Source organism: Cibotium barometz, chromosome 10 (genome assembly GCF_041138505.1).
Source record: "Cibotium barometz isolate CiBa-2024 chromosome 10, ASM4113850v1, whole genome shotgun sequence".
Lineage (NCBI taxonomy): Eukaryota > Viridiplantae > Streptophyta > Polypodiopsida > Cyatheales > Cibotiaceae > Cibotium > Cibotium barometz.
The window spans coordinates 31301045-31321157 of NC_141055.1; the positions used below are offsets into that span (position 1 = coordinate 31301045).

Consider the following 20113-nt stretch of genomic DNA (forward strand, 5'->3'; position numbering starts at 1 on the left):
AATTAGACTCAATTGACATCAATTGGGTGCCAATTGAGTCCAAGTGACACCCAATTGATATCAATTGCATCCAATTGGGCTTAATTGACATCAATTCACACCTAATTGATATCAATTGAGTCCAATCCGGTTCAATTCACACCCAATTGATGTCAATTGGGCTCAATTGACATCCAATTGATGTTAATTGGACTCAATTAACACCCAATTGATGTCAATTGAGCTCAATTGACATCAATCGTAGTCAATTGACACCCAATTGATGCCAATTGAGCCGAATTGAGCTTAATTGATATTAATTGCACTCAATTGGCACCCAATTGATATCAATTGAGTCCGATTAAACTCAATTAACATCAATTAATATCCAATTAAGTCTAATTGATATCAATTAATACCTAATTGAGTCAAATTGATATCAATTAAGTCTAATTGGATGTCAATTGATCAATTGGGCTCAATTGGTACCAATTGACATCCAATTGGACTCAATTGACATCAATTGGGTGCCAATTGAGTCCAAGTGACACCCAATTGATATCCATTGCATCCAATTGGGCTCAATTGACATTAATTCACACCTAATTAATGTCAATTGAGTCCAATCACGTTCAATTCACACCCAATTGATGTCAATTGGGCTCAATTGACACCCAATTAACTCAGCCCAATTGATATCAATTGAGTCTAATTCAAACCCAATTGAGTCTAATTACATCTAATTGGACTCAAGTGACATCAATTAACACCCAATTGATGTCAATTAAACTCAATTAACATCAATTAACACCCAATTGATGTCAATTCAGCTCAATTGACATCAATCGTAGTTAATTGACACCCAATTGATGTTAATTGAGTCAAATTGGGCTTAATTGACATCAATTGCACTCAATTGGCACCCAATTGATGTCAATTGAGACTCAATTAACATCAATTAACATCCAATTGAGTTCAATTGATATCAATTAATACCCAATTGAGTCAAATTGATATCAATTAAGTCTAATTGGGTGTCAATTGATCAATTGGGCTCAATTGATATCAATTGACATCCAAGTGGACTCAATTGACATCAATTGGGTGCCAATTGAGTCCAATTGACACCAAATTGATATCAATTGCATCCAAGTGGGGTCAATTGACATCAATTCACACCTAATTGATGTTAATTGAGTCCAATTAGGTTCAATTTACACCCAATTGATGTGAATTGGGCTCAATTAACACCCAATTGATATCAATTTAGCTTAATTGATACCTAATTGATATTAATTGAACTCGATTGACATTAATTAACACCCAATTAATGTCAATCGAGCTCAATTGACATCAATTATAGTCAATTGATACCCAATTGATGTCAATTAAGCCAAATTGGGCTTAATGGACATCAATTACACTCAATTAGTACCTAATTGATATCAATTGAGTCTAATTGAGCTCAATTAACATCAATTAGCATCCAATTGAGTCTAATTGATATCAATTAACACCTAATTGAGTCAAATTGATATCAATTAAGTCTAATTGGGTGTCAATTGATCAATTGGGCTCAATTGATATCAATTGACATCCACCTGGACTCAATTGACATCAATTGGGTGCCAATTGAGTCTAATTGACACCCAAGTGATATCAATTGCATCGAATTGGGCTCAATTGACATCAATTCACACCTAATTGATATCAATTGAGCCCAATTGATATTAATTGAGTCTAATTCACACCCAATTGAGTCCAATTGCATCTAATTGGACTCGATTGACATCAATAAACACCCAATTGATGTCAATTAAACTTAATTAATATCAATAAACATCCAATTGATATCAATTGACTCCAATTGGGTTTAATTGACACCCAATTGATGTCAATTAAGTCCAAATAGATACAATTAGGCTCAATTGACACCTAACTGATGTCAATTGAGTCCAATTGGGTTAAATTGGATGGAATTAGGCTTAATTGATGTCAATTGAATTAAATTGGATGCAATTAATTGAGTCCAATTGGATTCAATTGAGTCTAATTGGGTTAAATTGGATGCAATTAGGCTTAATTGATATCAATTGAATTAAATTGGATGCAATTTACCCAATTGATGTCAATTGAGTTCAATTGGATGCAATTAGGCTCAATTGACACCTAATTGATGTCAATTGAGTTCAATTCATACCCAATTATTATTAATTGTGTCCAATTGAGCTCAATTAACACCCAATTGATGTCAATTGGGCTCAATTAACATCAATTAACACCCTTTTGAGTCCAATTGATGTCAATTGAGTCCAATTGGGTGTCAATTGATATCAATTGAGCCCAATTGATCAATTAATATCCAATTAGACTTAATTGATGTCAATTGAACTCAATTCATTCAATTTAGCATCAATTATAATCAATTGATACCCAATTGATATTAATTGACATCAATTAGGTGTTAATTGATGTCAATTGAGCCCATGTGACATCAATTGTGTGTCAATTGAATCCAATTGATGTCAATTAAGCCCAATTGACATCAATTGTGTGTCAATTGATACACAATTAGCTTCAATTGGGCTCAATTGACATCAATTGACACCCAATTGATGTCAATTAGGCTCCATTGACACCCAATTAGACTCAATTTGACTCAATTGACATCAATTGACACCCAATTAGACTCAATTTGACTTAATTAAGTCTAATTGGACTCAATTAGACTCAATTTGGCTCAATTGATATCAATTGACACCCAATTATACTCAATTTGACTCAATTGACACCCAATTAGACTCAATTTTACTCAATTGACATCAATTGACACCCAATTGATGTGAACTGATGTGAATTGAGCTCAATTGCATCGAATTAGGCTCAATTGACATCAATTGACACCCAATTAATATCAATTGATGTGAATTGATGTCAATTGAGCTCAATTGCATGGAATTAGGTTTAACTGACACCCAATTAATATCAATTGAGTGCAATTGAGCCCAATTCAGCTCAGTTGTAATCAATTGACACCCAATTGATGTCAGTTGCATCCAATTTGGCTCAATTGAAACCCAACTAATGTCAATTGAGTCCAATTGATGTTAATTGGCACCCAATTGATGTCAATAAGGTTCAATTGATGTTAATTGACCCCCAATTGATGTCATTTACGTCCAATTGAGCTCAATTGACACCCAAATTATCCAATTGAAGTCAATTAGACTTAATTGACTTCAATTGTGTTAATTGGATATTAATTGATATCAATTAGTACCCAATTGCTATCAATTGAGTCTAATTCGGCTCAATTGACACTCAATTTACATCCAATTGGGCGTGAATTGAGCTCAATTGTATCATATTAGGCTCAATTGACATCAATTGACACACAATCGATCACACAATTGAGTGCAATTGAGCCCAATTGATATCAATTGTGATCAATTGACACCCGATTGATGTTAATTGCATCCTATTGGGCTCAATTGAGCACAATAGGATGCAATTAACACCCAATTGAGTGTCAATTGAGTGCAATTGAGCCCAATTGAGCTCAATTGATATCAATTGACACCCAATTGATGTCAACTGAGCCCAATGGATGTCAACTGAGCTCAATTGAGCTTAATTGATATCAATTGACACCCAATTGATGTCAACTGAGCTCAATTGAGCTTAATTGATATCAATTGACACCCAATTGATGTCAACTGAGCTCAATTGAGCTTAATTGACATTAATTGTAATAAATTAACACCCAATTGAAGTCAATTGGGCTTAATTAATATCAATTAACATCCAATTATTATCAATTGAGTCCAATTCGACTCAATTGATACTTAGTTTACACCCAATTTATGCAAATTGGGTGTAAATTGGGCTCAATTGCGTCGAATTAGGCACAATTGACATCAATTGACACCCAATTAATATCAATTGAGTGTAAATCAAGTGTAATTGAGTCCAATTGGGCTCAATTGAGTGCAATGATGTTATGGACAATTGAGTCAATTGATGTAAGTATAGTTAGATTTAATTGGTGTGTCAATTGAACTTAAGGCCAGCAAATTATACAAAACTTTTTTTGTGCCAAGAATTTTGAACTTTTGACATCATAAATGAGTCCAGAAGGCCCAAAAATGGTAAGAATGACTGTGAACATGATTTTTTTATTTTTTTTTTATTTTTTTATTTTTTTAATTTGCCCGCCGGGAAAATGGGTTTTCCCGACGGGATTACTGGCAGAGAAGGTTTTTGCAGGCCATAAAAAATGCCCGTGAATATACATTGTGATCACAAGAATTTTTATGTTAACAACAGGTTTTGTTAACGTGATCACGAAATTGTGAAGACGTTAATGAAATCCCTGACTATAAGATTATGGGGTCCCTAGCAATAACTAAAGTGGCGCTATGGGCACCCTTTAACTGTCGGTATAAGAATGTTGTATGCATCATGTCATGTAGAGAAACTTTCCTAGACACTTTTTGTATCACTTTTAGCGACATTATTTAAGTGAGCTCCCGGGGCTGTTCGGGTAATGCTTAAGATTTTAAATTTGGATTTAGTTTTCTCATTTCCTGAGTAGAAAATGCTTAATTTGTAATCGCCTCAAAATAGCAGCTTCTTAGGGATAGAAAATGCTTAATTTGCAATCGCCTCAAAATAGCAGCTTCTTAGGGAGGATAGAAAATAACAACTAAATGCAACCATAACAAACTGCCTAAACTATACTTGCACTGGATATGCCATATTGTGCTTAATGTGCTATATTTACAATGGATATGTTACATCCTTCCCTCCTTCAAATAAAATTGATATGTTCTCATCTTAATAGAACTTTAGGTAATCTTTTAAGAGGCTAAATTCATCTTCCCAAATTGCATCCTCTTCAAGGTAATCTTTCTATTATACCAAGTGTTCTCTAAGGATCTTATTTCAAAGGGTTCTCAAAATAGCAGCTTCTTAGGGAGGATAGAAAATAACAACTAAATGCAACCATAACAAACTGCCTAAACTATACTTGCACTGGATATGCCATATTGTGCTTAATGTGCTATATTTACAATGGGTATGTTACATCCTTCCCTCCTTCAAATAAAATTGATATGTTCTCATCTCAATAGAACTTTGGGTAATCTTTTAAGAGGCTAAATTCATCTTCCCAAGTTGCATCCTCTTCAAGGTAATCTTTCTATTATACCAAGTGTTCTCTAAGGATCTTATTTCAAAGGGTTCTATACTTGGTGTTTAAGATCCCATTTGGTTGCAAATCAAGGACTCCTTGAGTTGGAATTACAACTTGTCATCATCAGAATGTGATAAAAACTAGGCATAGAAGGTTTAAATAGGCTTACATGAAATACATCATGGACCTTGAGATGATCTGGAAGCCAAAGTATGTAAGCATGCTTACCTAGACACCTGATGATTTCATAAGGTCCACAATATCTAGGCCTGTGCTTTTTATACTTTCCAAGGGACTAAGAACTTTGCTTGGCTTGCAATTGTAAAAAACCATGTCTCTTTCTATGAAGGTTCTTTTAGATCTCTTGGAATTTGCATAATGCTTTTGGTAATACTAAGCAACCTTAATGTCCTTGCGGGCAGATGGATCTGGTTTGCTCTTCCATTTTCTTAAGAATCTTCCTAGAAACCTTAACCTTTAAGGTGGGCTTAGAGAAATTCAAAGGGGACAAACATTCTTGGCTCATAAAGGGGTTTAAATGGTGACATGCCTATGCTCTGGTGATAAGATGTATTCTAAGAAAACTCCACTAGAGGAAGGTGATAAATCCAATTCTACGGTTCATGCCCACAATAAGCCCTAAGGATGTCCTCTATAACATGTTTAACTTTGTTAGTCTAGCCATTTATTTTTGGATGGTAACCTATACTGAAACAAAGCTATGTTCCGATAGCTTAAAATAGGGATGTCTTGAACTTTGAAGTGAAGGCAAAGTCCCGGTTTGACTATTCTCTTTGGAAATCCATGAAGCCTAAAGATATCCGAATAGGTGGGCAATATTAGAAGATTAAAATGTTTTTTTTTTATTGGGATGATATGGCTACTTTGGTAAGCATATCCACAACTAGCAGAATGGAATCATACCCTCCTTGCTGTGGGAAGACTTGTGACAAAATCCACATTGATGCATTCCCACTTTATCTGAGGAATGTCCAAAGGTTGAAGTCTGGCATTTTAATTTTCTTAGCTTTAATCCTTTGAATGACAAGAAAGGCACTGCTTGACATATTGAAGGACATCTCTGTGCATTCTTGGTCAAAAGTAGATTCTTCTTAAGGCATTCAAAGTTTTTGTATCGTGTAGATTTCTTGCAAAAACTATAGGGCTATCATGAGCTTCATATGCATGATCATCTTCTCTAGAGTAAGACCCTTAGGGATACATAATATATGCATGAAGTAGATACACTCATCATTAGTAGTGTAATACTTGATCAAGGCCTTCTCCTTTACTGTGGATCCTTCCTTTTAAACTAATTTTACCAGCTTTTGGTAATCAGGGCCATGAAGTGAGGCATATTTCACGTTCTCTAGGATAGGGTTATTTGGCATAGAAATTGCACTTAGGAAGGACTTGCCAGAATAGAATTTGATATCAAAATCACATTCTTGTAGGATTTCAATCCATCTCCTTTGCCTCATATTGAGATGGACTGGGTCAAGATCCAATTTTATCTCTTGTGGTCGGTTATAAGGTGGAACTTGAAATCTAGGAGATACTGTCTCCATAACTTGAGACAATGAACAACTGCTAAGAGTTCCAAATCATGGGTGCCATAATTTAATTCATAGGGCTTTAATTTGTGAGAGGTGTAAGCCATGGTTCTTCATTATTAGATTAAGATGCCACCAACTAGCATCAATTGGACAACTTCAGACTCCTCGGTGAGGTCAAGGAGCTTTAGAATTGGCGCTAAAGTAAGGATCCTCGAGAGTTGGTACATACCGATCTTTAGTAAGATGTCTACTACTGCATTGGGGGGATCTTACTTTATGCTGCTAGTCTTTAAGCTAGTCAAAACTGGCTTGGTGGGGCTGGTAACCACACTGTCCTAAAATCCTTTTTTAGGAGGTTACTCAAGGGTGTGACTATTATGCCATAATCCTTAATGAAGATTTTTTACCATACACCTAGAAATCCATGAATTTCTGACTAAGCTAGGGGGTTTCCATTCCAATATATCCTTGACTTTAGCAGAGTCCATTGAGATGCCATCTAAGGAGACAATGAACCCTAGATATTCAATTTGAGGAGTGAAGAAGGTACCCTTACTCTTCTTGGCATAGAGTTTATGTTTGCACAATGTTTGTAGCACTACACATACATGATCCTCATGTTCCTCCACTAACTTGGAATAGAAAAGAATGTCATCAAAGAAGATGAGAACAAATTCATCCAAGGGTTAGAATATATCCTGCATCAGGCAATTGAAGGTAGCTTGGGCATTGGTTAATGCAAATGGCATTATTGTAAATTCATAGTGGCCATAGTCAGTATTGAAAGTGGTTTTGGAAATATCTACTTAGTTTATCCTAATTTGATAGTAGCTAGATGTTAAATCTACCTTGGAGAAACTCTTGGACCCATAAATCCTGTCAAGAAGTTTGTTGAGGTAAGAAATGGTGTACTTGTTTTTGTTAGTGATTTGGTTTAGCCCTCGGTAGTTGATACAAAGACGAAGCACACCATTCTTTTTTTGAAAAAGGACAGGCGCTCAATTACTAGGGAAAATAAATCCTTTCTCAATGAGCTGACAAAGCTGTTCCTTGAGCTCAATGGCTTCACGAAGGGACATCTTGTAGGGTCTCTTTGAGAAGACTGGTTTGGTCCCAGGGATTAGCTCAATCCCATGATCTACTTCTTGGGATGGTGGGAGCTCTGTAAGTTCCTCATGGAATGCATCAAAAATTCTAAGCTAAGAGAGTCCGGATTCTGAATTAGATTTCTCTACCTTATTGAGTTTGACAAGAAAGATCTATTGACCCTTGCACACTCCCTTAAGAAGGAAATTGGCTTTGGCTAACTGAGAATTAGGCCTACCTGTTTTTCCCTAGGCTAACACTCCTTGGCCTTGGCTACTCTTAAAAGTGACGTTTCTCTTTGCACAATGGATGTTGGCACTATTTGCAACTAACCAACTTATCCCAAGGATTCCATCATAAATTTCTAGTCACAAGACTTTGAAGTGGCCACGAGTTAATTCACCACCCAATTTCAAACTCAAGTTCTCCCACACAGTGACCTCTTTCCCACCACTGTGGCCAACTCTATCATCATATTATGGGCTAGTTTTTGACTTAACTATAATTTCCACAAGCATTTTGGAGGAAGAAATGAATGTGTACTACCACAATCAATCAGAAGAAGCTGAAAAGGCCTACCTTGATAAGTAGCCAAGACTTGGATAACAGAAAACTGTTGGTTGGTCCCTTGATGTTTCACAGTTGCATGGATGGTGGCTTGCTCTTTTTCTTCCATCTCTAAAATCATGGTGCAAGTTCTAGAAACCGTGGGACCTCCATGGCCTCTACCATGTCCACCACCACCACCTCATCCCAGCTTGGCAGTTGGGGGTTGCATGGCCCTAGTTTTATCGACCACCTTGTGGAATATTACCAAGATTGAAGAGGATCATGCAAGTTTGGGGCATTCAGCTCTAAAGTGGCTAGCTTCATTGCAATAAAAACACCTTCCCATAGGGCTCCATGATAGAAATAGAATAAGTACGAGGGGAAAGGCTACTGTTAGGGTACTAGCTAATAATATTATTTTGTGAGGATTTGGCTAGAAATTCCTTTGGAAGCATGCCCTTGGATTAGACACATGATGAGATCTCTTCTTGCCTTGACCACTCTTTACTTTTTTTTAAACCAATGGCTTGACTCACGTTAGAGAATCTTGCAAAGTGGTCAGTCTCATTGCTTCAAGATGAGAGTCTAGGGGCTCATTCAACCCTTGGTAAAAATGAGCCACCTGCTTCTGCTGGTCCTAGTTTTCAATAGGTGGAGCATACTTGCAAAGTGTGGATTCATGAAATGGGGGAAGGTAGCGGTCCTTCAAAACTTGTTTAATATATGTCACTCCAGGTTTGGGAACCTTCAATGACCCCCCTTGTGTCCGCACCATTCTTTCAACATCTCTAGTGAGACAAAACCTACCAAGCATGGATTGATTTCTAACTCTTGTGCTAGTAGCTAAAAAGTACTCACCCATAGCCTCAATCCAAACTTCCGCATCCCTTTCAATCTTTGAGCCTACCCATAGAATGAGGGAGGCTCAAGGGGTTCACCTAAAAATATGTAAGTATAGCACATGAGTTCAAATGAAGGGGTTTTTAATTCAAAATCTTAAGGCAAATTGACAGAAATACATTTATCAAAGGGGTTTTTAAAATCAGTTTTGGAAAAAAACCTGTAAGTCCATAAAGAAAAAGGGTTTATTTTATTCATAAGAAATTCACAAGTAAGGTATTTTTAAAATACCCCTTGAATGCACATGATACATAGGGTTTCTTAGTAGTGCACCCCCTGAGGAGGGAGGCTGCATTTGTTTGAGGAGGAGATTTTTCTCTTGTGTATCCATGTATAATGCATTGGGAGCAAGGAGCTAATGATCTTGGTTAAACTCATAACGATCATAAGAACACTGAGTGTGAGAATTTGAAACTTTTATTCCAAGCTCTAATATTAATATTTACAAGTAAACTAGGTTGATACAAGGGTTGAGTGTGAGAATTCAAAAGTTTTATTCCAAGCTCTAATATTTACAAGTAAACCGGGCTGATACAAGAGTTCACTTGGGCTATGCAACCCAAGTCTTATCTATTTACATGGCAAGATTTTCTAGGAAACCTAACAAAGGTTTGAGATATTAGCACTAAAAAAAGAAAGGGGGTTCTGTCAAGGTTTCTAAACCAAGATAAGTCTGACAGGGGAGGTAAGCCATGTCTGGCACTACGGGGGGTAACAACTACCCTAAGGGGGTAAAACCTTAATCACGTGATCATAAACCCATCCATTCTACATCGTGTGAGTTCCATCGATGGTCACATAGATATCATGAGGAGTGACAATAAACTAGAACAAGCAAACTATACTCAATATCTCCACATAACGGATTCACCTTAGGTTAATGGAAAGGTTGCAACATGTTTCTCGGATGTGATGAAATATAATGACAGTTGATGCTATTGCTTATCTCTGTTCGATCCCCTTTTAATGTGAGTTTAGTGAGGAAGGGTTAGCTTGTCTATGATGTACATCATGGCATTGTAGAACTCAAAGTTCGAGGAGCGACAAGCGGCCATCAACATGTGCTCGAACACCAAGAATCGAGAATAGAGATCCATTCCATCCTACATCTAGCCATAGCTAGATTATTCTAAGAAGAAAGCATAGCTATCAAAGAATACAACAACATACAATTTTCTAAACCTAAACTATGCTGTAATACCACACGTGTAAGGTCCTTGTCCTAGTAGCTGGGACAAAAGGATCCTTTTGATAGTCGGCAAAATCCCTTGGTCTTTGATTGGCGACACCTTTATTTATTGAAAACACAAGGATATGAGAAAAAGGAGGGACTTAACTCTATCTCGTAGAGAAAACATAGTTATTCTAAGAAGAGTCTAGTCCTCTAATCGAATGGAGCTCATGTGCATGATCAAGGATGGAAAAAGTCTGCACTTCCTTCATAGAAGCCAATGCCTTGTTTCCCTTTTTCTTTATGAGGCATGACCGCTCGCTCGATCCCCTAAACTAGAACTTGTGTGGGGCCCTATTTTTACTATGGATCATAATACATAAATCTGTTAGAAAGTTACCCAACTCATCGAGTCCTTCTATCCATAGGTGGTGCTGTTGAGGCATCCATCCACCCACTTTCCACCTAATCACCCAATTCATTTTTGTTATCTAATTAGGTCCTACCACACTATGAAACCCATCAAAATAGCTTCTTTAAATAAAAAGTTCCACAATGTTCCTTGAAATAGTCTTTTCAAAGTGCACAATTTGGAACCAATAATATTTACATGAAAACAATACTTACAAATGAAATATTTACAAAAGAGAGACTCGAAAACCGAGTCAGCAACCACATCCAGGCTTCCATGTCCATAAGCATATCCAAAACCAAACCAATCCAAATTGAACCACCGACGATCTAGAATTTGGTCTTCTAGCCTCAATCAGTTGGGCACACCCGAGGGACCATACTCCCTCATCAATCGGCCAATCGGTAAGGGAAAAGCTAGCCTATTGCCCCCTTAGGCATTGTTGCTTGTAGGCAAACCCTCCCACTCCTCAAAAGGGAACATCTACTCATGAGGTGGGCTGATTCACCACACTAGCCTGGGCCCCAAGAAAGAACTAGGTAGCATCCATAATCAGATGTCCATCCTCGTGACATAGGGTTTATAACCTTGGGTCACCTCTTGGGCTTGTACTGCCTCAACAAGTTAGCTAAGTAGAGGAGAAGATGTACCTACAGATTAGCAATGAAACCAGTAAACATATCCATTGAAACAAGAAAAAACATTCTCTTCTTTTTCAATAATTCATTAAGCAATAAGAAAACAACATCAAACAATGATAATCTTCTTAGCTACATTCCTTGTCAACAAGAAAAAAAGCCATAAAGTATTTTGGAGTAAGATTACTCACTCACAATTTTGCTGATTAGCGTTACTTATATATGGGGACAAAAGTGGGAATTCTCCATAATCTTTTTGGCTACTTAACTTAAAAGAGACGTACCCATATTCTATTCTATGTTTCTAACACAAAATTTCTTAAAACAAAAAAAATCTCAAAAATCAAAGAGATAATCACCAACAAAAGATCTAGCCAATAGGGCCTTTCTTCAATTCCCGTCCACCCAACCACCACTCTGGACATGTCGCAACTATCGAGGGTATGCCTCTAGAAAATCTCATCCACTCTCGGTTCTACCAAATGTCTCCTAGTAGGCATAAATCACAATCTCTATTCAGCGTTCCCTGTCTAAGGAGGACGGCTGGCCCGAATCTCAAAATCTCTCTCTTTCTCTCTATCCTACACAGAAAATCCTCAAGGCTAAAAAAGAAGCAAAAAAAAATAGCCCACGACAATTAGTAAATTATCATGCACAAAATCATCAAAAATAGAAAATAGGCGGAGCATACTTACAAAGTGTGATAAATTTTGAGTAGTATTCCTCTAGAGCTAAGCTAAGATGCTTGAGGCTAAAGAACTCATTCATCATAATGGATTCATGACATGGGGGAAGGTAGCGGTCCTTCACAATGTATTTAATGTCACTCCAGGTCTAGGAACCTTCAGTGATCCCCTTGTCTCAACACCATTGTTTCAACATCTCTAGTGAGACAAAACCTAGCAAGCATGGATTGATTTCTAACTCCTGTGCTAGTAGCTAAAAAGTACTCACCCATAGCCTCAATCCAAACTTCTGCATCCCTTTCAATCTTTAAGCTTGCTCCATTGATGATGACTGAGGGAGGCTCGAAGGGGTTCACCTAAAAATATGTAAGTATAGCACATGAGTTCAAATGAAGGGGTTTTTAATTCAAACTCTTAAGGTAAATTGACAGAAATACATTTATCGAAGGGATTAAATTTAAATCAATTTTGGAAAAAAACCTGTAAGTCCATAAAGAAAAAGGGTTCATTTTATTCATAAGAAATTCACAAGTAAGGTATTTTTAAAATACCCCTTGAACGCCCATGATACATAGGGTTTCTTAGTAATGCACCCCCCCCGAGGAGGGAGCCTGGCTGCATTTGTTTGAGAGGAGGAGATTTTTCTCTTGTATGTACCCATGTATAATGCATTGGAAGCAAGAAGCTGATGATCCTGGTTAAACTCATAACATGGCTTCTTGATCTTATAACAATCATAAGAACACTGAGTGTGAGAATTCAAAACTTTTATTCCAAGCTCTAATATTAATATTTACAAGTAAACTAGGCTGATACAAGGGTTGAGTGTGAGAATCCAAAAGTTTTATTCCAAGCTCTAATATTTACAAGTAAACCACGCTGATACAAGGGTTCACTTAGGATATGCGACCCAAATCTTATTTATTTACATGGCAAGCTTTTCTAGGAAACCTAACAAAGATTTGAGATATTAGTAATGAAAAAGCAAGGGGGTTCTATCAAGGTTTCTAAAACAAGACAAGTCTGACAGGAGAGGTAAGCCATGTGTGGCACTACGGCAACAACTACCCTATAAGGGGGTAAACGTAAATTATGTGTGGCACTACGGGCAACAACTACCCTATAAGGGGGTAAACCTAAATTATGGGATCATAAACCCATCCATTCTGCAGCATGCGATTTCCATCGATGGTCACAGATATCATGAGGAGTGCCACAATAAACTAGAACAAGCAAACTATACTCAACATCTCCACATAACGGATTCATCTCAGGTTAATGGAAAGGTTGCTGACATGTTTGGCTTGGATGTGATGAAATATAATGATAGTTGGTGCTATTGCTCATCTCTGTTCGATCCCATTTTAATGTGAGTTTAGTGAGGAAGGGTTAGCTTGTTTATGATGTACATCATGACATTGTAGAACTTAAAGTTCGAGGAGCGACAAGAGGCCATGAACATGTGCTTGAACACCAAGAATGGAGAATAGAGATCCATCCCATCCTACATCTAGCCATAGCTAGATTATTCTAAGAAGAAAGCATGGCTAGATTATTCTAAGAAGAAGGCATAGCAATCAAAGAATACAACAACATACAATTTTCTAAACCTAAACTATGCTGTAATACCACATGTAAGGTCCTTGTCCTAGCTGGGACAAAAGGATCCTTTTGATAGTCGGCGAAGTCCCTTGGTCTACTTTGATTTATTCAAAATACAAGGATATGAGAAAAAGGAGGGACCTAACTCTATGTTAGGGGTTAACTTTACCTAAGTTGGAATATCCGAATTCTATGTATGTGAATGATCCTTTTGGGTAGTTGCTTAGGAATTCATGAGAAGTGATAGATATGAAGGGATGTAGTTAGTTGATTAGGGGAAGGCGCATAACGGATATTCAGAATTGCAGAAGATGAAGAAGCGGAATGTAATCCCTTGCATGATTATGACATGAATGAATTCTGATCATCTGTTCAGGGTTATTGTGTGTTAGCGGATTTGCTATATGATGTTTTGTATTCCGTTTTACTGTTATGATTTTCTGCTAAGGAGAATGTCTTTGTGCTAGTGTTTGTTCTTGTATGAGATTTCCATTACCAAGTATCAGGCATTTAGTGCCCAGGTACACATTGGCGATCGTACGGTGTTCGCATACTCAGCATTGTCTTGTATTTGTTGGGTATGGGGTTGTGTTGTGCTGTGCTGTTTGTGTCTCGCATGAATGTCAGATAGGGAGAGGCACACTAGTCCCATTCATTTCACGAGGGCACAAGCCAGGAAGCGCAGATATGACAGGTCGGAAGCTTCTAGCAGTGGAAGCGGTGATGCTGCGGAAGCGCCACCTGTGGCAGTTACGTCGGTTTCTGCTGGCGTAATTGAGGGCCAATTGGCGCAGGCCGGCATGGACGAGGCTGACGCTGTCGAGCATACAACACCACTTGCAGAAGGGCCGGGGCAGAATGTCGTTAGCCCGGAACAAGCGCGGCGGCATTTGCATCAATTTGTTGGCGCCCTATTTCTGTCCAGACCGCCTGTTCGGAGTCAGAGACGGTTGCAATTTGATCCATTGAAAAATCCGCCACCAGCTAATCCACTACCAGGAGTTGTGAACATGGCTGCACCACCACCCAATCCAACGGTTAAGGCTGCCAAATTTAAGGCAAAGCCTAAGGAAGACCCAGACTGTCACGTGGCTCAATTCGAGACCCGATGGCAAGCCAGTGGGTACCCTGCCCATTTTGGAGATCCGGTGAAATTGCAGCAGTTTGCCGCAACCCTGGAGGGGCTAGCAATGAGTTGGTTTAGCCAATATGGCTTGGCCCACTTTGCAGATTTCAATGCTTTGAAGGATGCGTTTTTGGCTCGGTTCAGGAAGGAGAAAACTCCTACTGATATCGTCAAAAAGATCAAGGCCATGGAACAGAAGCATCTGTTAGTGGAGGATTATGCTCAGAAGTTTCGGGGATTGGCTGCCAGACTGCAGGGTAATGAAAGACCCTCGGATGAAATGCTTGCCAGTTATTTTGTCAAAGGATTGCGGAGGAACTTGAAGAGTGCTGTCGCAAATGTGGATATTGCCGGCGGCTTTGATAACCTCGTGACAGCTGCCTCTCGGGTGGAAAGCGACTGGGCATTCAGACGGGCAAACGGAAGGGCAGGAAGCAGGATGACTCAGAGTCGGATAGTTCGACTGAGTCAGACTCGGATAGTGAGGCCGAGTCGGCATGCTCATCTGATGAATCGGAGGATGAGAAGCATAGTGAGAAGAAAAAGGCCTCAAGGAAGGCTAAGCAGAAAAAAGATAAAGCGAAACAGGTTAGGGAGGAGAAGGAGAAAAAGCTTCTTCACAAACTTAAAGCCTTAGGGTATGCAGCGGTCTTGCCCAAGGAGAAACAGTACTGCCATATCTGTGAGAAGGAAGGCCATCTTACGAGTGCCTGTTGGTACAACCCCAACTACAGAGGCAAGGTGCCACCCAATGTGGTTCAGAGAGCACCACCTCAGCAAGTTGCATAGGCTAATCCGGTGGTTCCGACCGTTCCGCATGTTCCCTATAATAGGCCTCCAAGACCATATGCTCCAAGACCTAATTGGCAGGGGCAGCAAGGGTTTCAGAGGGGACCTCAGGGTGTGCCACTGTGTGATTACTGTGGAAAAGACGGGCATCGAATTGGTCCGACCTCTGAATTATGGTGTAAGCATAGGGAGGAAAGAGGGAGACCTGTCATTCGATTCAATGAGGGGAATCGGGGTCAGGGACCTCCCAGGACCAGCAGCAGCAGAGACCTCCAGCTCAAGCAAATGCCATCCTGATAGAGATGGTGGGAGATAAAGCAGCGGGGGCTAGCACGGGGGTTTCACATCTTCAGGGTGTGCCGCAGCAGTTCCCAGTGCTGAAAGCTTCTAGCTTTGTTGATGCGCAGTGTGTTAGCACTAACCCTCGGGCTTCTTGCTGGCTCGGTGAGTGCTCCACGGGTATGCTCGTTGGGGATTGTAAGGGGCAAGATTTAGTGGATACTTTGGCTGTTACCCGTGCAAAGGGTAAGGGACCTATCAGTTGGGAGGACCAGGAGGTGGTTCGTAGAAAAGTTTCCAGTCACGTTCAGAAACTCCAGCAGAAGCAGCTCCCGGTGGAACCGATGGAGCCACTGCTAAAGGCACAGTTGTCGGAGGAACCGATTCCAGCCCAGCCACCTTGTGATCCCCTTCCAGGAAAGATTGCGGTGGTCCATTCGGATCCAGTCCCTAAGGTAACTGAAACCGTACCAGGTTCTGGGGATCTATTTGATGCACTAATGCATGCGCCTATTCAGATTTCCTTGGATCAGCTGTTAAGCATGGTACCGGCTTTTCGGGAACAGCTGTTGGGGAAGCTGCAGGAGCCAGTTCTAGCAAAGGTGGTGGAGGATCAAGCCCCGTTTGTGGGAGTTTCTCAAGCTGAGTCCGCAGATGTGGATTTTAAAGTCCCAGTGATTAAGGTGGCATTCCACGGGCACAATTTTGAAGAGGTTTTACTGGATGGGGGTTCCGGAGTCAATATTCTACCGGAGACCGTTTACCTCCGTATGAAGTTGGGAGCGTTAGCACCAGCACCTTTTCAAGTGAGGATGGCAGATCAGAGGCGACTTCAACCTTTGGGGATTCTCAAGAATCAATCTATTAAGGTGGGTGGTCTGTCGTTTCTTGTGAATTTTGTGGTGCTCCAGATGCAGGATAGCGGGTCTGCCTATGCCATGTTGCTAGGGGGGGTGGTCAAAAAGCGAGCCAAGAGCAGCGAGCACAAAGCAATGAGTAGAGCTCATGTTCTTGTGAAAGTGAGCAGGTAGGGGCATGGTATGATGTTAAGCGAGCATGAAATGTTAAAGAGAAGAGTGGAACCACAGTGCAATTCTGTAGCAATCAAACAAAGAAGACATGAAATGTTCTAAAATGACCATTGGAATAATTTTTTTTTCGAACCAATGGTGCAGATACAAAAAATCACTATTAAACCCATATTGCTTGGCTCGCTAAAAAGATATTGAATCTATAGTATTCACAATGTTGGAGAGCCATTAGCAAACAAAAGACAATAGACAGGAAAATTTATAAAATAACCAAAACATTTCCAAAACAAGTACTACGGTTCAGCTGGTATGACATGACCCCCATACATATTTCAACTAAAGTGGGTTGCAGGTTCCTAAAGCTGTTGAGGATGACTTCTAATAGACTTAGTTAGCATGTCTTTTACAATTCTCTCAGAAATACAAACTTGATGAATATGCATATTGTTGTTCACATCCTGTCCAAGAATCATTAAGAACACAAAGTATATGTGCTTGCATGCAAGATATGGTCTTTTCTTGGCCACTCTATCTCTGAACTCCACACATGAACACATTGGATTCTTCTGAATAGTGACCTCTATCAGAGATGTGTCTTGGCTCCCATTGGTCAATGGATTAATACTAAATGTTTCCTTTACCCCTTCTATATGTATATGGCTGCCTACAACTTCTGCATGCATATCTAAGGCTGCAGTGATTTGACCAAATGCAGCCTTTGAAATTCCTCGTCGATATGGAAATTGTTTCACCTCCTTGTTTGTCTCGCTAGTGCCTTTTGCAAGCTCCTTTTCTAGAAAAAACTCAAGAGGAATACCAATGTCATATCCTGCTCTAATAAGCTTGCAGGCTTCTTTCACTTGTAACTTGGTACCTTTAGCAATGGGCCAAACACAAGGGACATCCTCTGGTGGATGTAATATTGTCTTTGTAATTTTCCAAGTGTGCCTAACATCTGTATTACAAAAATAGCAATACTTCTCCTTTTTCCAGGAGGATAGTTGACAATCACTCCAAAAACAAGGACTGACATCACCCCCTCGCAACCTTGAGCTACACTTTTTCCCTGATGCCCAGTGGTTGCACTCAACTCGATTCACTGTTGGTATCCTCCGCAAGGCCCACTTTGTATCATGCACATCACTTTCAAGGCTCTCTAAAACTTTGCATTGCTCATCGACCTCTATTGCAGGCTCTAACCTCTCTCTTGTCACATAGTTAAACTCAGGCCTATGGCTAGAGTTGCCAAAGTTTTCTTCTATCGAGTCGTGTAGTGGCCTTTTGGCTCGAATAGTTTTATTCTCACCCTTGAATTTTACCCTATTTGAAAACATAGGGGTCCCCGCCACTGCATCATCCACTGCTCGTGAGGTAGCTATTGGGGATGGACTTGCTTTCTGTCGAGAAAGAGCTCTCTCAACCAAAAGCTCCAATGTAGGCCCACAACCTGTGTATTTTCCTTCCAAGAAAGCCAGTTGTCTGGCACATTGGAAGTAAGCATTGATTAGATCTGTCACACAAGCATCATAAAGACTAATCTTTTGCCTATACCCCTCCCCTGCCAACCAGCTTGCATGCTTGGTCTCTGACATATTTGTCCTTGGGACAAGAGCATTGACAATAGGCTCTCCATCCTACAAGAGAGTGGTAGAAATTGATTAAAAACAATGCAGTGCACATAAGTAGGAGGCACACAATAATACAATGAATAATCTCTTACAAACATTACCTTTAAAATGAAATGACCCCATCGACTAACCCTATAGTGCCACCAACTCAACCAGCTAAGAAGCTTAGGGATGTTTCTATCAGCTGCCTTGCCAGTTGCCCACCATGCTCGTATCCTGCGAAATTGCTGAAGGGCACTTTCTTTGTTTGGGGCAGTCCTCCACTTCTCACACATCTCCCTGTGCTTTTCTTGATGTGGGCTATAGATGTACCTCTGCGTGTGGACACGAAGGTTGTCTTCCCAATGCCATAAACATGACCTTTTCCTTTCAATCATCTCCTTTCCGTCGTTGAAGACACGTCTCACTGCATTCCAGTTAGCGCCAGCCTCATCCGCCATAAACCCAAAAAAATTTGCTACCTTCCCTGTGTGCTCCACCATTACCAAATTCATATTTTCCCAAAACATGACTTGAGCATCCTCATCCTCTTCTCTAAATTCACAAGTTGCTATTGTCAATAGCTCACCAATCCTGCATGCCACAAATGGAAACAGAGTTATACTAAAGACACAAATTAAGCAATGCTCTCTACCGCTTGTAACTTACATGTGGTCATAAACATGTGCTCCCATTGTATGCCATCCAGTATCCACTCGATGCACATGATCAAAGCAGACCCATGCTTGATTAAGATCCCCATTACCATCCTTGTCCATTCGCCGAACAATGTCAATCCCAGAACCAGGTCCAGTAGTAGACATCTTAAAGATAAAGCAACGGTCAGTAGTAGTGGTGGCTTGCAATGGAAATCGAGAACCATGGAAGAACTCAAAATGGCATGTTCTTTTTAGATTAAGAATGGCTTCATATCCTTCACCCAGAGGCCGTGTTGTTTTTCGTGTTTGCATTACCATCTGCTTCACCCTGCATTCATAAAGCATACGTAGTGTATTAAAGATGATAATTGCATACTATTCTTTGCTAAATTGCACTTCCTACGTACTTTTTGACATTTATCAAACTTTGCAACTCTTGCGACATCTCCTGTAGCTCCCTCTCTGTCATGAATTCTCCTTGTGCCTTGTCATCATCAGTGAATGCTCTTAGAACCACCTCCCTTGCCACAATCATTTGTACCTTTCTGGGCCCAGCGTTGTGGTCGATGCCCACTGCACGTGCTACAAAGGCCTTGATATTTCGTATCGATGCTCGGCACATTCCCTTGGAAACCATGTGTGTATGTTTGCCATAATGAATAAATAGTCTGCTATGCATTGATTCTTTTGGCATAAAATAATAGACACAGGCAGGACATTCTTTAAGACACATTGGCACATGCTTGCAGAAAAAACACTCAAGGTTCCCGAAGCTCCCAATTGCTAAATTCCCATATTTTGGAGATTTTATCAGCTGCCCATTCCAATGGAGTTTGTTTGGTTGATTCA

The 20113-nt window shown here is 39.7% G+C and overlaps 1 protein-coding gene across 1 annotated transcript; it reads right to left on the reverse strand.

Annotated features, from left to right (window-relative positions):
- Positions 1-16752: 16752 nt before the first annotated feature.
- Positions 16753-19435, reverse strand: LOC147634782 (uncharacterized). Its single transcript, XM_086803293.1, has 3 exons — positions 19275-19435; positions 18939-19199; positions 16753-16765 (listed from the first exon to the last, which is right to left on the reverse strand). Exons 1-3 carry the CDS (start codon positions 19427-19429, stop codon positions 16753-16755), a joined length of 429 nt encoding a protein of 142 aa, XP_086659419.1. The 5' UTR covers positions 19430-19435.
- Positions 19436-20113: the final 678 nt, after the last annotated feature.

Excerpts from the sequence above, each read along its gene's own strand:
- LOC147634782 (XM_086803293.1), bottom strand. The coding sequence starts at position 19,429 with ATGTCTACTACTGGACCTGGTTCTGGGATTGACATTGTTCGGCGAATG. Across the intron at positions 19,200-19,274 it reads GCACATGTTTATGACCACAT|GATTGGTGAGCTATTGACAA; the intron begins GTAAGTTACAAG and ends TGTGGCATGCAG.